General features: G+C 45.2%; 2 protein-coding genes across 3 annotated transcripts in view; one reads left to right on the top strand and one right to left on the bottom strand.

Annotated features, from left to right (window-relative positions):
- The window catches only part of IGF1R (insulin like growth factor 1 receptor), a 342,034-nt gene extending 338,507 nt beyond the window's left edge, over positions 1-3,527 (bottom strand). The window contains exon 1 of one of the 2 annotated variants that reach the window (XM_037832932.1): positions 2,383-3,527. In XM_037832932.1, coding sequence (XP_037688860.1) covers positions 2,383-2,476 — 94 coding nt within the window. In that variant the 5' untranslated portion in view covers positions 2,477-3,527. Of the gene's footprint in view, positions 1-1,218; positions 1,269-2,382 lie in introns of those variants that run through there. The other variant, XM_037832933.1, reaches the window with a different exon arrangement.
- A 40-nt stretch (positions 3,528-3,567) lies between these two features.
- LOC119532715 (collagen alpha-2(I) chain-like) lies at positions 3,568-9,760 on the top strand. Its single transcript, XM_037835061.1, has 2 exons — positions 3,568-4,890; positions 9,634-9,760. The coding sequence occupies exons 1-2, from the start codon at positions 4,160-4,162 to the stop codon at positions 9,758-9,760; spliced, it is 858 nt and encodes a 285-aa protein (XP_037690989.1). The 5' UTR covers positions 3,568-4,159.
- The last annotated feature ends 4,707 nt before the right edge of the window (positions 9,761-14,467 follow it).

The following is a 14,467-nucleotide window of genomic DNA, read 5'->3' as shown; positions in this document are numbered from 1 at the left end:
TTTACTGCTCAAAACTTCAGAGATGTAGGGAGGGGCAGATACTGAGTCAGAACTTCAACAAACCATAATGAGGATTTGGGGTGTCCTGCCATCCTTCAGGCTTTAAAGAACCAACCACACTGAAGAGATCTGTGACAAGAGCTTTGGTATTACCGGATTATAAACGTACATTAAATTAAAATACCTCTTCATTCCCTGGCTGTCTGTTTTCTCAAGAAAGAACCACCTTTCACAAAGAATATTTTTCAGGAAGGCTCCAAACAACACATTCTATTTTAAAATGCCCGACTCTTTCATCAGGGAAGCAAGGCCATCACTGCTATTTTGAATTTCCAGAATTTACTAACATTAAAAAAAATAAAACTAGAGGAAACTATACACAGTTCAGTGGCATGCCATAGTAAAATGGATTAGCTCTCCTGTGTCTTATAAACTATATTTAGCTTTTAAAAGCTAGAAACCCTCCTCGGTCCCCAAACTCCATCTCAGCTCCTTAGCAGAAGGGAAAGAAAGCCCTTGCCCAAATCTCAGTGTGCTGGAAGTTTGGAAAACAAAGAAAAGGAGAGCCCAGATTTGTGGACGGTCCCAGCCCAATCGGCGTCTTACAGCAACTCTATGTAGTAAACATGGTAATTCTGTAAAGCTTTTCTCCTCCTCCATCACGGACTTATTTCTTAAATGACGTTTAAGAAGGATTTGTTTATAGAAACAGCCTTTCTGAATTGCCCCGTGACGGAGCCAGAAAACCCCCGCAGCCTCCCGCTTCTCCCCCTCACTCTTCAAGGCTCAGTCGTGATTTTTCAAAGTTAACTGGCACCACCTGCATACCCTCGGCAAACATTACTCACCAGCAACGCCCTCACCGTTCCCTGCCCCATTTCTGGGACTGCACTTAAACTTTTAATCGTGTTCAGATTACCCTTTCACCCTACCACCCCGAGTTTACCAGGATGGCACACTTGGATTTTTTGAGAAGACTTAAAACCACCTTCCCTCACCTCCCTCTACACACCGTGGGACCCGAAGTTCTCGCTCCCTCACTCCTCGCGCTCCTATACCCTTACCCGACACCATCAAAACAAAAGCTATCAGATTGCAAGCGATAGCGAGTGTGGAGCGATACTGCTTATTAACCATGTACAAAGGAAGTGCGGGGCGAGTTGGGGCGTGGGGGGGGGGTTGCAGCACTGCTCCATCCACAACAAAACCGACCCTCACCCCCACGCGAATCCTGGCGCTCCTTAACCGACAGCGCACGACACCTCTGGCCAGGGCCGGCGTCTAGGTGTCCCCGCGCGCCGTGTGGCGGCGGCCACACCTCGGATGGCGAGCACGTGTGTGGAAACGCACGTCGGCTCCCACCACACACGCACTAACGCGCTCTCGGACGCCTCCCTAGCCCCCTCCACCTCCACCCCCCCACACACACCTCCAAGAAAAAGAAAAGACAGCCAAGGCGGGGTAGAAACTGGGAGAAGGTCTCAGAACCCTCTGAACTGGGGCACACACGCGCTCCCCCGAAGGGCCTGGCTGATGAGGGTCCCCCAAACCACATTTTCCGAGGGGCTGACCGGGGGGGCGGAAAAGTGAACGCGCTCCCACCCGCGAGGCGCACAGGGCAGCCCCGGGACGCCGGAGGCAGATAATTCCCGGCAGGTAACCGACAGCGGAGTGCCAAGAAAGTCCAAGAACCTAAAGAGCTCAGGCAACCAAAGAACTATTTGTGGGATCAAAAGCTCCGAAGGCGTGAAGCACGTTGGACAACAGGAGGCCCCGCCGCAGCCACCCCGGAGTGTTTGGAAACGTGTCCTTGGGCTGCGCATCCCCCTGGAAAGCAACTTGTCCCTCGCAGGCCGGGTGGTTCCCCGCCTCGGGCACCGCGACTGGCCCTGGCACCGAGGGCACAAGGCGGCCGCAGTAGCTGTCACCGCCATCTGCGCGGGGACCAATGCTGTGTGCGGGGCAGCCCCGCGCGCCGGGAAGGGACGAGGTACAAGCGGCGGACCCCATCCGTGGCGGGGGCAACCGATGAGGACGAGGCCCGCCTCGCCACCAACTTTCCCGGACCGGGCCGCCCCGAAGTGAGCGGTGCGGACCAGCGGGGGTTGCGGGGCCCTGGTCTCGAGAGGGCTAAAGAAAAAAGCCCCCGAGGCCCTTCCCGAGCCGGGATGCGCGCAGCTGGGGCCCCGGGATGGGGGCTCCAAACTAACAAGCTCGGTTCCCCCCCGATCCACCCACCTCGGCCCTCCGCAGCCCTCCCCGCCGCTCCCGAGCCCGGGGCCAGACAGCTGCGACGGTGGCAACTCGGGTTTCGCAAACAGGGCGCAGCCCCTCGGAGGAAAAGTTCCCGCAGTGGCCGCGGGCGGCAGGGCACATACTCACTTTCTCCACTCGTCGGCCAGAGCGAGAGCGCGGCGGAGAGAAACAGGAGCCCCCACAGCGAGGTCGGGGACACTCCTCCGGAGCCAGACTTCATTCCTTTTATTTGGGACGAAATTCCCCTTTCTCAAAAAAAAAAAAAAAAAATAGGGCGGGGGGAGTGGTAGGAGGAAAAAAAAAAAGTCTCAAACTCAGTCTTCGCCTCCCCCCCCACCTCCAAAAAACAAGGGCTAGGAAAACAATAATCCAAGGGAGGTGCTGGCCGGGAGTCCCGCGCGGGCTGCGCCGCCGGGCGCGGGGCTCGTGGGGGCCCCCTCAGCGCCGGCAGCCGCGGCCCAGGGCTCGGCGGAGTCGGGAAGCCGAGGAGCGCCGGGGCGGGCTATCAGCATCATCGGCCTCCATTTTCAAACCCAGAGAAGCGAAGGGGGGGGGGAGTAGGGGTGAAAAACTGCAGGAAAGGGGGGCAGAGCCCCAATCAGTCTTGGCGAAGAAAAGCCAACCCGACCCCAAACCCAGGGAGAGGCTTCCCGACGCCCGAGCCTCCGCGGCGGGAGGGCGCCACGCAGTTCGCAAGCTTCCCCCGAAGTCCGGGTCGCAGCAGAGGCCCGAGAGGGGCAGAAATGCGGAGTCGAAATGAATGAGAGGCTGCCCCCTCCTCCTCCTCCTCCTCCTCTTCTCCTCCTCCTCCTCCTCCGGGCTCCGCTCGCCGCCGCCTCCTCCTCCCTCAGCGCCGCCGCCGCCGCCACCAGCTCCTTCCCAAATCCAGGACACACACAAAGCGGCGGGCCAGCCGCGCCGCGCTCTGCGCTCCCGCCGCGCCGGCCCCCGCCCGCGCCCCCGCCCGCCGAGACGCTGGGCGCGGGGGGCTCCGCTCGCTGAAGGTCAAAGCTGAGGCGCGCGGCGCGGCCGGGGCGCTCCCCTCGCCAGGGAGAGGCGTGCAGGGGGCCCGGGAGCGGGGCAGAGGGTCTGCGAGCGCCGGCCGCAGGCGCGCCGAGGGCAGGCTCGCTGGCAGCTTCCCTCCCGCTTGCTCGCTTCTCTCGAGTTCTCCCGGTGCGCTCGCTCCTTCGCTCCTCCTCAGGGTTTGTTTTTTTTCTTTTCTTTTTTTTTCTCCCCGTCTTTCCCCCCTTTCTCTCTCCCTCTCTCTTTTTTTTTTTTCTTTTCTTTTTTTTTTTTTTTTTTTTGTTCCGCTCAGCGGAGTTAATGCTGGTAAACAAGCGCCTCGGCTTCGCCGCGCCGCCGCCGCCGCCGCTGCCACACTGGGGGCTCGCGCGCACGCACGCTCCCGAGGCCGCGCGTCCGCGCCCGCGCGCACCCTCGAGCGGCCACCGCCGCAGCCGCGGCGCGCCGAAGGGCCGGGCCGCTACCGGCGCGCGCTAAGAGCCGGAGCCCGGGTGCCCGGGGACGTGCGGAGCGGAGCCCGGGCGTTGGGGCGCGAGGCTGCGAGGCGCCGTCCCCGCCCCTCGCCCGCGCCTGCAGACGCGCGCACACACTCACACACACACACACAAACACGCGCGCGCACGCCCTCGCCCCCACCCGCACTGCGCCGGCCACCCCGCACGCGCCCTGCCTTCCCCTCCCGTAGGATTCCAAAAACAATGCCCCCGGCGCCGGCCCCGGCTGGGTGGAGGGGAGCGGAGAGAAGGGGAGGGGGCGGGAAGCGCGGGGCCCCGAGAGGTTCATTGAAAACAACAGCGCGGCTGGAGAGCGCGTTTCCCTGGTTCTTGAAAAGCTTCATTGTTTCTTGCAGCTGTTGCAAAATAAATAAATAAGTGTGTGCATGCGGCATTTCTTCGCAGGGCGCTGGAAAGCTCGAACGTGGCGGGAGGGGACACACCTGGGAGAAAGGGGACCCCCTCCAGGCCACTACGGCGGGCACTTTCACGCAATTCCCGGGGGCGGCTGTGGCGTCGTGGCCCGGGAATCCCGAGGTCCGGGGTTCGCCAGGACCTGTGGGGAGGAAGGAGCGGCCCGGGATAACGAGGGGAGAGCGGTGCCGACGGCGAGTCGGGGAAGGGGGGCGTCCAGACAGGGGGCCCCGCGTGCCTGGTGCGCGTCCCTGCGGCGGCCGCCAGGGGGCGCCGGGGAGGGCTTGCCCGCCGAGCGTCGCCTCCTTCCCTCCGGGGGAGGAAATGTGGGGGCCCGGGCTTGGGGCCCGCCTGGGGCCGGCTGGCTGCGACGCTCTGGCCGGGCCTCCCCGCCCCGCGCGCTCCCCATGGCCTGGTGCTGCTCGGGGCTCCACCACGTGGGCGGCTGCGAGGAGCGGCCGGGGCGCGCGCGCGGTGCTGGGTCGCGGGGACCCCGAGACTGGGGGGGCGTGTCCGAGGGGCCCCACCCCTCCCTGAGGTTGAGGTTGCCGGGGCCCCGGCTGCGGACAGGACGCGGTTCTTGGCTCCTCGGGTCGAGCTCGGTGAACACGCCGCACACACGCGGGATCAGTGGCCACTGCGGAAACCTACCCGCACCTGCCTCGGGTCCTCCCGGGCACGTCCCTCTTGCTTCGTGTGCTACGTAAGTGACCAGATACCAGCACCAATCCCAGGTCTCCTCTGTGGTTTCCTTAAATGTGCCGAGGAGAGGTTTCCCCGAGGCGAGACTGCCTTAGGACTGCCATGTAATGCTTAAGTACTTCAGAGACCAAAGAGGGAAGCAAGAGAGGGGAGTTTGAAAAATACGTGGACTTTTAAAAATAGCGATTGGGCCACGTGTCGCCTGTAAATGTGGTCGGTTCATGACTCAGGCTAATTGATGTCAATAATAAATAAAAAGAAGATGGCTAATAAAAGAGTTGTGAATGTCTGAATGTTTTGTCTCAAACAATCAAGCTGTCTGGTAAGATGGGCTTGTTCTAAAGGAAAGGTAGATTTTTTCTATTATCCTCTAATTGTAAAATACTACGTTATGCATCCTATTATTGGTAAATAGTTATTAAGGAGCTGAAATTGTAAAGAGCTGAAAAATAGTCAAAAGCTAACCTAACGGAAACTTAGCCCCTTTTTTTTCTATACTTATTCCCTAGATCATTTTTCCCCTTGGAAATTTTTAGCTCGATTCAGTGAGTCAGTTGTCTAGAAAGGAAATAAACTTCTTTTACTTAAGAGAGTTATTCATACGGGATTGTTTTGTTTAACTGAAATTCAGCTTAATTTTGAAGTAAAATGCTCCAGTTTTAGATGTTCTTGGACTTTGACAATGAAAGAAATACATTAGAATCATAAAAAGAAACTTAAATTTAGCATGTATCGTTTAAAAATTAGGCATTACACATGAATAATTAAAATTCATTCTACTAATTTCTAAACATTTCTTCAGAGTTCCCTGCATGAAGTTGGTCTTGATGCTTACAAATACACTTTGCAGTTAAATGTAAAGCAATATCAGTATTATAGTTTCATTATATTTAGTGTTCAGAATATTTTAATATGTACTTGTAAATTAAGACAAAAGTGTAGAACTGATTTTTAAATGCTAATTCTAAATCTAATATGAAAACTTTAAATCCTACCATAACACATTTTTAATATTAGAAGTAAAAATTCCCATTGAGTTGTCCCTAAGAACATAAAGAGGTACATTGATAGAATAAAGTGAAATGCGTAGTTTAATTAAATTGTAGGGTAGATGTTGTTTTTGTTTTTTGGTTGTTTTTTTGTTTCTTGGTTTGTTTGTTTTTGCCAAAATGATTTTTCATTTGTAAATTTTTAAAATGCGTGTGTTTTTCTTGAAGTGGTGGGAAATCAATAATATTAAGTTATTTTAGACAATTGAAGTTAAGATACTAATTTTACATAGCTTAATATTTAAAAAAAAGAAACTTTAATTTGCTTTTAGGCTATAACTTGATCACATAGACAAAGAAGGTGATTTTTGTTTTATTCAAGGATTACATTCTACATACCCAAGTCAAATTTCTTTTTTAAACCTTGGAAATAAAATTATGTAGAAAAAATTAATTATAGCCTTTAAAACCCTGTTAACAATGAATCGCATTTTTGGTTTTTCACAATTTTCCCCAGATATCTTTTAGAGTCCTCTTCTTTTAGAACAGAAGCTAGTCTCTTGTTTTCATTTTTTAAAAACTGTTTACTTGATAAGAGTTTTATCTCAAAGTATCCTGCTAAACATATGCAACACCCCCAAACCGTAACAGAAGAAGTGAAAGTCTGAGAAACAGCATAAATGACAATTGACAAGTTATATATTGTGCTATATTCCCAGAATGGAATATTATTCAACAACAAAAATGATTAAACTACAACTACACACAACAGCATGGATGGATCTTTGAAACACAATGTTGAGGGGAAAAGGCAAGTTGCAAGAAACTATACACAGCACGGCACCATTTTTATAGAGCTCAAAAGCAACCAAAATGAAAATATGTGGTAAACCCTTTAAAGCAAGGGAATTAAATATATGATAAAGTGTTTTGGTTTGGTTTGGTTTGGTTTTTGTTTTAGCAAGAGGGTTAGTGAAGGACACAAAATTCAGGATCATATTTATCTCTGGGAGGGGGCAAGAGAGAAGCCACATATAGTGGTCTTGGAAATGTGCTCATTCTTAGAGTGGATGATAGATTTACAGGTTTCCATTTTATTTCTATGCTTTGTAACTATCACATATGTTCTATATATTTTGTATGTGTAAAATATTTTAAAAGATAATAAAGAAAAATCTAGGAGAGATCCGTGAAGGAAATCATGCCAGTCCCATGTGATTCTTCCAGATTCCAATCTGTTTGTATAAACAGCTCAAAAGCATTAAAATACAAACAAACATTAGAATAATATACAGTTAATCAAAGTCTTATCCTTAAGGATACATTTGAGAAAAAAATCTGTATACATACCATAATATGATTTAACACAAAAACAGATCATGAAACAAAAAAATGTAAAAGACATTCACTTGATAGGTAATCAAGTTCATTCATTAGAGTACATTAGGTAAGCTGTTTGGCAGTTTCCTATAAGGTTAAACATACACCTAACTTATCAATTCTACTTCAAGGTATTTGCCGAAAAGAAATGAAAACATGTCCACACAAAGACCTGTATTGAAATAGCTGCTTTATTCATAAAGGCAAAATGCTGGGGGGAAAAAAACTAATGTGCCCTAAATGGAGAATGGATAAACAAATTGTAAGATATCCAGTCCACATCATACTGCTTAGTAATAAAAAGAATGAACTACTAATATATGCAAACACATGGATGATTCTCAAAAGTATAATGTTGAGTGAAAGAAGCCAGAGAACATACCGTCTCAGCCCATTCTTACGAAGTTCAAGAACAGGCTAAACTGAACTGTGAGATAGAAATCAAAATCTCGGTTGCCCTTGGCAGGGGTGAGGGAGGGGGATGACTAAGTAGAGGCACAGAGAACTTTCCAGGGTGATGTCGGTGCTTTATATCTTCATGGAGGATGTTGGATGTGCTACTATATGCATTTATGAAAAACATCGAACTATACACTTACGGTAGGTGTACTTCATTGAGTGTAATTATATCTCAATAAAAAATTCAGAGTGCATTGTATAATTTAGAAATTTTGCAGCTGTTCTTAAAAAAGCTTACCACGGTGCTTTCCATTTTTTTTCTATAATGTGCGTTAGTGGAGATGCCTGAATCCAACCCCTGGCCCACAGCCTCTTTTACAGATGAATAGACTTTCAGAGGTACTTCTGCCTGAGATTCCCCTGAAAAGGGCTTTACCTGTGGAAGGCACCCAGGATCTTCTCAAGCATATTCGAAGAGCAGAAAAGATACCAATGAGTCTCTAGGTGGTTCTAGTTCCCACACAGCCACAGGCAATGCAAGTCCCACCTCCCTGAGATCTGTTTACACTCAAGTTGAGAAGAAAATAGCTCTGCTCAGGCAGCCAACTCACAGGGCCATAAAGACTCACATTCCTCCATGACAGTTTAAAAACAATGTGGAGGTTTCAGAAGCATTGAAGCAAAGAAAGTCGGGATAATGTCTTCTTGTGACTACTTCCAGCACCATGTTCAGCAAAAACATCAATAAGGGAAGTCCCTGGAAACCTGAGGTCTGCCCAGGACAGCTAGGTCCTCTTGGGATCTCTGTAGATCCAAGGTGGAGAGGGAAGGCTCCATTTCGGCACCAGCCCTCTGAGCTTAGCCCTCCACAGGCTGCCATGAGCCTGTCACCAAGCTGAGGGTGGGCACATTTGATTCTGCATATGGTAATTTCTGCAGAAAATACACATCGCCAGGAGCGGTGATGCCTGTCTTTCTCACTTCTCATTTGTGGTGGTTATTTTCTGAGATGGGTGTGCCCTCTTTACTCCTCCATGTAATTAACTTTCAAACAAATCAATAGTAAGGATTCCTGCCTGGCAGAGGGTACAAAATTGACGCTTCCGCATTTTCAAAATTCATCGTAGATATACCTGAAAAGTGGGGTTAGTCAAGTCAAAATTTCTGTTCCCCCTGATTAATGTCACCAGCTATGAGATGTGTTATTACAAGCACACCAGGAAGAGAGAAGCCACTCTTCTGCCCTGCCCTACCCTGCAAAGCTGTGTGACTTTGTGCAGGTTATGCCACTTCTCTATTTTCTCCTCTATAAAATAGCCATGTTGGAGTAGTTTTCTGCTCTCAAATGCCATGATTTCTTCTTTGTTTTAATTTTTTTATTGTGATAACATATATAATATAAAATGTGCCATTTAAACTATTTTTTAAGACTACAGTTCAGTGACACTCATTACATTGACAATATTGTGTTGCCTTTACCACTATTTGGTTTTTAATGGACAGTGTACCTCAGTGCCTCATGCTTTAGTTCTACAATTCCACTCTTTTCCTCCTCTATCAAGTAATTAATAGTCTATAAATCAATGCATGGGCAACAGCAGTCAAGCTCAGGGAATAATCACTTCCTAATTCATTTTATTAATGCAGATTTCTCATACATTAGAGTTTCTTAGAGCAGAACACATTTTTTTAAGCAGCTTTGAATTCCATATATATTTTCCTAAAAATGAGGGTGCAGAGAGACAAGCAGAAACATCACAAAAGCAGGGGGAAGTAACCACAAATGATCCACAAACAGAATAAGCCCCTGATTGATCACAGAGAACATTCCTCCAAAGTATTCCATTTAGACATTAAGTTCTACTGAAACCTTATTTTTCAGAGTATATTTGTACATTTATTTGGTAAATATTTAGTAACCTCAATGTGCCAGTCTCTCTCTCAGCAGCAAATTTTGTCTCTGGCCTCATGAGCAGGTCACAACCAAGCAAGATCTTGACGATCCACAGAAGTCTGCTGCTCTGCGGTGTGGACACCACAACTCGAGAATCAAAGTTCATTTACATTTGCCGTTGGAGGACTATGGATCAACCAGAGAACTGAATTCTGATGCAGGTGCCGGAAAGGGAAGGGGGGCTTGTTATACATCCCATTAGAAATGGTTAAGACAACAGATAAAGAAAATAGCTTACCCTACTGGAAGAGAAGCCACATATAACTTCTTGTTCACCTGCTAGAAAAGTGTTCAGCTTAATCCATATAATGACAACAGGCAGAACTAGAGCAATGGGAAGGAAGACAAATTTCCACTCTTTTAAAAATTTTTTCTTCTTTTCCACTAGAAACATATACTTAGTGTTATCTCGTGGCCTTTGCTTGGAGCACTGCCTCATGTGGAAGAGAGCCCACCATCATTGGAATGTCTGCTTGAGGTCTTTTCCAATCCCAATACTTGGGTTCCACTTCTATGCTTGGATTGCTGTATCTGATAGATTGCTCTAAGAGCCTGGATGAATGCCAATCCATTTTAAAGTCGAAGATGTATTATTACAATAGGACATTAGATTTATCTTATTATAGAAACCCTGATGAAATAATTCCTGAAAGAAACCCAAGCCCCCTTCCAATAGCCTAAAACATCAAGTTAGGAGCTCAGGGATGGCTCTCATATTTAGAGAGAAGATTGGGGTAGGTGGGGACCAAAGTGGGGGTTAAAATAATGACATACTAGTAAAAGTTTAACAACAGGTTCTTGGGATGGGAGGAGGGAGGGAAGGAGAGCCCTGATTTGTACAGATTGCCAATTCCCATTGTGTAAATATTTCTATCCTGGTCAACTTAAGCTATCAGTGTGAGGTCACTGAACACAGAGTTCTGAAGACACGCACACTTTTATTTATTTTTATTTTTTTTATTACAGAAGTTGTAAGTTTACAAAAAAATCATGCATGAAATACAGAGTTCCCATATACCACCCTATTATTAACACCTTGCATTAGTGTGGTACATTTGTTACAACTGATGAAAGAAATTTTTATAATTGTACTATTAACTATAGTCCATAATTTACATTAGGACTCACTGTTTCTGTTGTACAGTCCTGTGCATTTTTTAAAATTTTTATTCTACTAACATATATACAACCTAAAATTTCCCCCTTTTAACCACATTCAAATATATAATTCAGTGGAGTTAATTACATTCAAAATGTTGTGCCACCACCATCACCACCATCCATTATCAAAACTTTTCCATCAACCCAAAAAGAAAGTCTGTACATTTTAAGCATTAACTCCCCATCACAGTTGGCTCTTGTGAGCCCATATGGGCCAGGCCCAGTACATCACTGGGTTAAAATATCTAAGAACCTTGCATTTCCTTTGTGATAAATATGTATTCAGTAAGAAAATTATAAGCAACTCAGTACAAAACAGGGTGATAGCTATGAGCAGGTAATACACACACACACACACACACACACACACACACACAGAAAGAAAAAGAAAAAGAAAAAAAAAGGAAAGAAAAAAGAAAAAAAGAAATCAGAATGTCCAACAAATACGAAGGTATACTCAGCAACCAGAATGGCACACTTAAGAATTGGATAGTATTAACTGTTTGAAAGGATGAATGAGGGAATTGAATTCTTATTCAATTGGGAAGATACGTTAGTACAACCACTTTGGAGAGCAATTTGGTAATATCTATAAGGTTAAAGATATACTTACCACCCAACCCTGCATTTTTACTCATAAGGAGTATACCCTAAAATTCATAACATATGCTCTAGGAGATACATGTAAGAATGTTCATTGGCAATCAAATGTACAATTTGTTTTGTATGACTGCGTGGTATGTGAATATATCTCAATAAAATGAATAAAAAAAGATATATGTCAAATGGTGTGCTACAGTTATAATGTATCACTTTGCCTGATTTCCCATTTTCTACTAAATTTTATAATTCAAACAAAAAATACAGTAAAGTGTATCTCCTTAAAAAAATAGATTGGGGTGATGAATGCATAACTATATGATGGAAGTATGAACAGTTGATTGTACAACATGGATGATTGTATGGTATGTGAATATATGTCAATAAAACTGAATTTAATTAAAAACATAAAAACCAAAACAACAACAGCAATTAAAAACCAAATGAGAACCTGCCATGATCAAGATGGTGGGATGAGAGGCTCCAGGCTCTTTCTCTGCATAGAAATTTTGAACAACCAGCAAAAACTGGCAGAAACATCTTCTTAAGGCTCTAGAAGACAGTTAAAGGACTGTAGTAACAAGGCAAGTGCTGAATTAAGAAAAAGGCCACTTAAAACTTTGGGATCTTCTAGCACCCTGGTTGCACCCCACCCCACCAGTTCAAAAAAAAAGAATGTTCATTGGAACATTATATTGAATAGTGAAAAACTAGAAGCAAACTAATTGTTCCTCCGTAGAAGGGTGGATAATGGTGGTTTGTTCTCATGATAGAATGTTACACAGTGGTTAAAATGAATGAACTGGATCTAAGTGAGTCAACACAGATAAATTTTGAAAGTGTTGAAGAGCAGTTTGCAAATCTTATATAACCATATGCTACCATTTATGTAACTGTTAACACAAAATCAATAGTATATATTGTTCATGGATGCATACCTAAGTACCAAAACTATAAAATATTCAAGGAAATGATAACTTCAGACATTATGATCTCTTGGAATGAAGGGAGTGGGAAGGAATAGAGAGCAGTTTAAACTGTATTGGTAGCATTTTATTTCATTCAAAGACAAAAGAAATCTGAAGCCAAATGGGGCAAAATGTTAATATCTGTTATACTTAGATGGTGGATATGTGTGCATCTGCTAAGTTATTTTCTGTACTTTCTGGTATGCTTGGACTATTTTATAACTTTTTCATTGGTCTTGAAAATAAAATTTTTGTTTTAAAATAGTTTTATATTTACAGAATTATTGTGAAGATAGAAAAAAGAGTTCCCATATACCCCATACCATTTCCCATATTATGAACATCTTACATTACTAAGGTACACTTGTCATGATTAATGAACCAATGCTGATATTAATATTTTTAACTAAAGACCATACTTTATTCAGATTTCCTTAGTTTTTACCTAATGTCCTTTTTCTGTTCCAAGACCCCATTCAGGATACCACATTACATTTAGTGATGTCTATTTAGGTTCCTTTTTCTGTGACAGTTTCTGGTATTTTCCTGTTTTTGATCACCTTGACAGTTTTGAGAAGGACTAGTCAGGTGTTTTAAAGAATGTCCTTCTATTTGTTTTGTATGACTGGGTGGTATGTGAATATATCTCAATAAAAGGAATATTAAAAAAAAAAAAAAGAAGGATGTCCCTCTATTGGGGTTTGTTTGATGTTTTCTCATGTTTAGATAGTGATAACATCCTTTTAGAAGGAAGACCACAGAGGCAAAGTGCCATTCGCACTCCATCATGTCAAAGATACATGTCATCAACATGACATCACTGTGAATCTTAATCTCGAATACCTGGCTGAGGTAGTGTTTGTCCAGTGTCTCCACTGCAAAGTTTTCCCCTCTCTCTTCATACTTCACTCTTTGTGCAGCCCATACATAGTGGAGAGTTATGCTCCACCTCCCTAGGGACAGAATATCTACAGAAATTATTTGTAATTCTTCCACATGGGGAGTTTGTCTTTTTTCCCCCATTTATTTATTTACATATTTAATCAGTTCTACCAGGATGGACTTGTAGATATTTACCTTATACTTTGAGTTATAAAGCAATACTACTTTATTTATTTGCTTGCTCAAATCATTGCAGCTTTGGCCATCAGGAGCTCTTTCAGTTGGCTCCTGTGTCATTTGATGTATCCCCATCCTTATGGGGTGTTTTGTTTGTTTGTTTGTTAGCACCTCTTACTTTCTGGTGTGACAAGATGCTCCAGGCTCATCTTGTGTGTTTCCTGCCTGTATCCTGGAATTAGTCATTTCTCCAAGGAGCTCAGATTCCTTTTATTGTAGGATACTGCAAACCAAGATCTGAGCCTTAGGTGTGCTGAGCTTCCAGGCTGTAACTATAAATAGTTATAGATACGTGCATTTATGCATGCATATCTATAACTATTTCTATAAGTCTCCATCTGTATCTATACTAAGGAAAACCTGAGGCCATACTGATTGTGCCAGTTTGAATGTATTATGCCCCCTAAAGCTCCATTATCTCTGATGTAATCTTGTGTGGGCAGAGGTATCAGTATTGATTAGATTGTAATTCTTTGAGAGTTTCCATGGAGATGCGACCCAACTGTGGGTGATGACTCTGATTGGATAACTTCCATGGAAGTGTTACCCCACCTGTTCAGGATGGGCCTAATTAAATCACTGGAGCCATATAAATGAGCTGGCAAGCAGAAAGAACACAGTGCAGCTGAGAGTGACATTTTGAAGAGGAGCTACAGCCAAGAGGAACACTTTGAAGAATGCACATGAGCTGAGAAAGTAGCTGCAGATGAGAGATAGTTTGAAGACAGCTGTTGAAAGCAGACTCTTGCTCAAGAGAAGCTAAGAGAGGACAAACACTCCAAGAGCAACTAAGAGTGATTTTAGAGGAACATCCTGGGAGAAAGCCATTTTGAGACCAGAACCTTAGAGCAGACACCAGCCACGTGCCTTCTCAGCTAACAGAGGTTTTCCGGACACCATTGGCCATCCTCCAGTGAAGGTACCCGATTGCTGATGGACACTTTATGGCCTTAAGACTGTAACTGTGTGGCCAAATAAACCCCCTTTTATAAAAGTCAGTCCATCTCT

The sequence above is a fragment of the Choloepus didactylus genome, chromosome 4 (assembly GCF_015220235.1).
Source record: "Choloepus didactylus isolate mChoDid1 chromosome 4, mChoDid1.pri, whole genome shotgun sequence".
NCBI classification, from domain to species: domain Eukaryota; kingdom Metazoa; phylum Chordata; class Mammalia; order Pilosa; family Megalonychidae; genus Choloepus; species Choloepus didactylus.
Note: the sequence above shows the minus strand (reverse complement) of the source record. Positions and strands in the feature narration are given on the sequence as shown.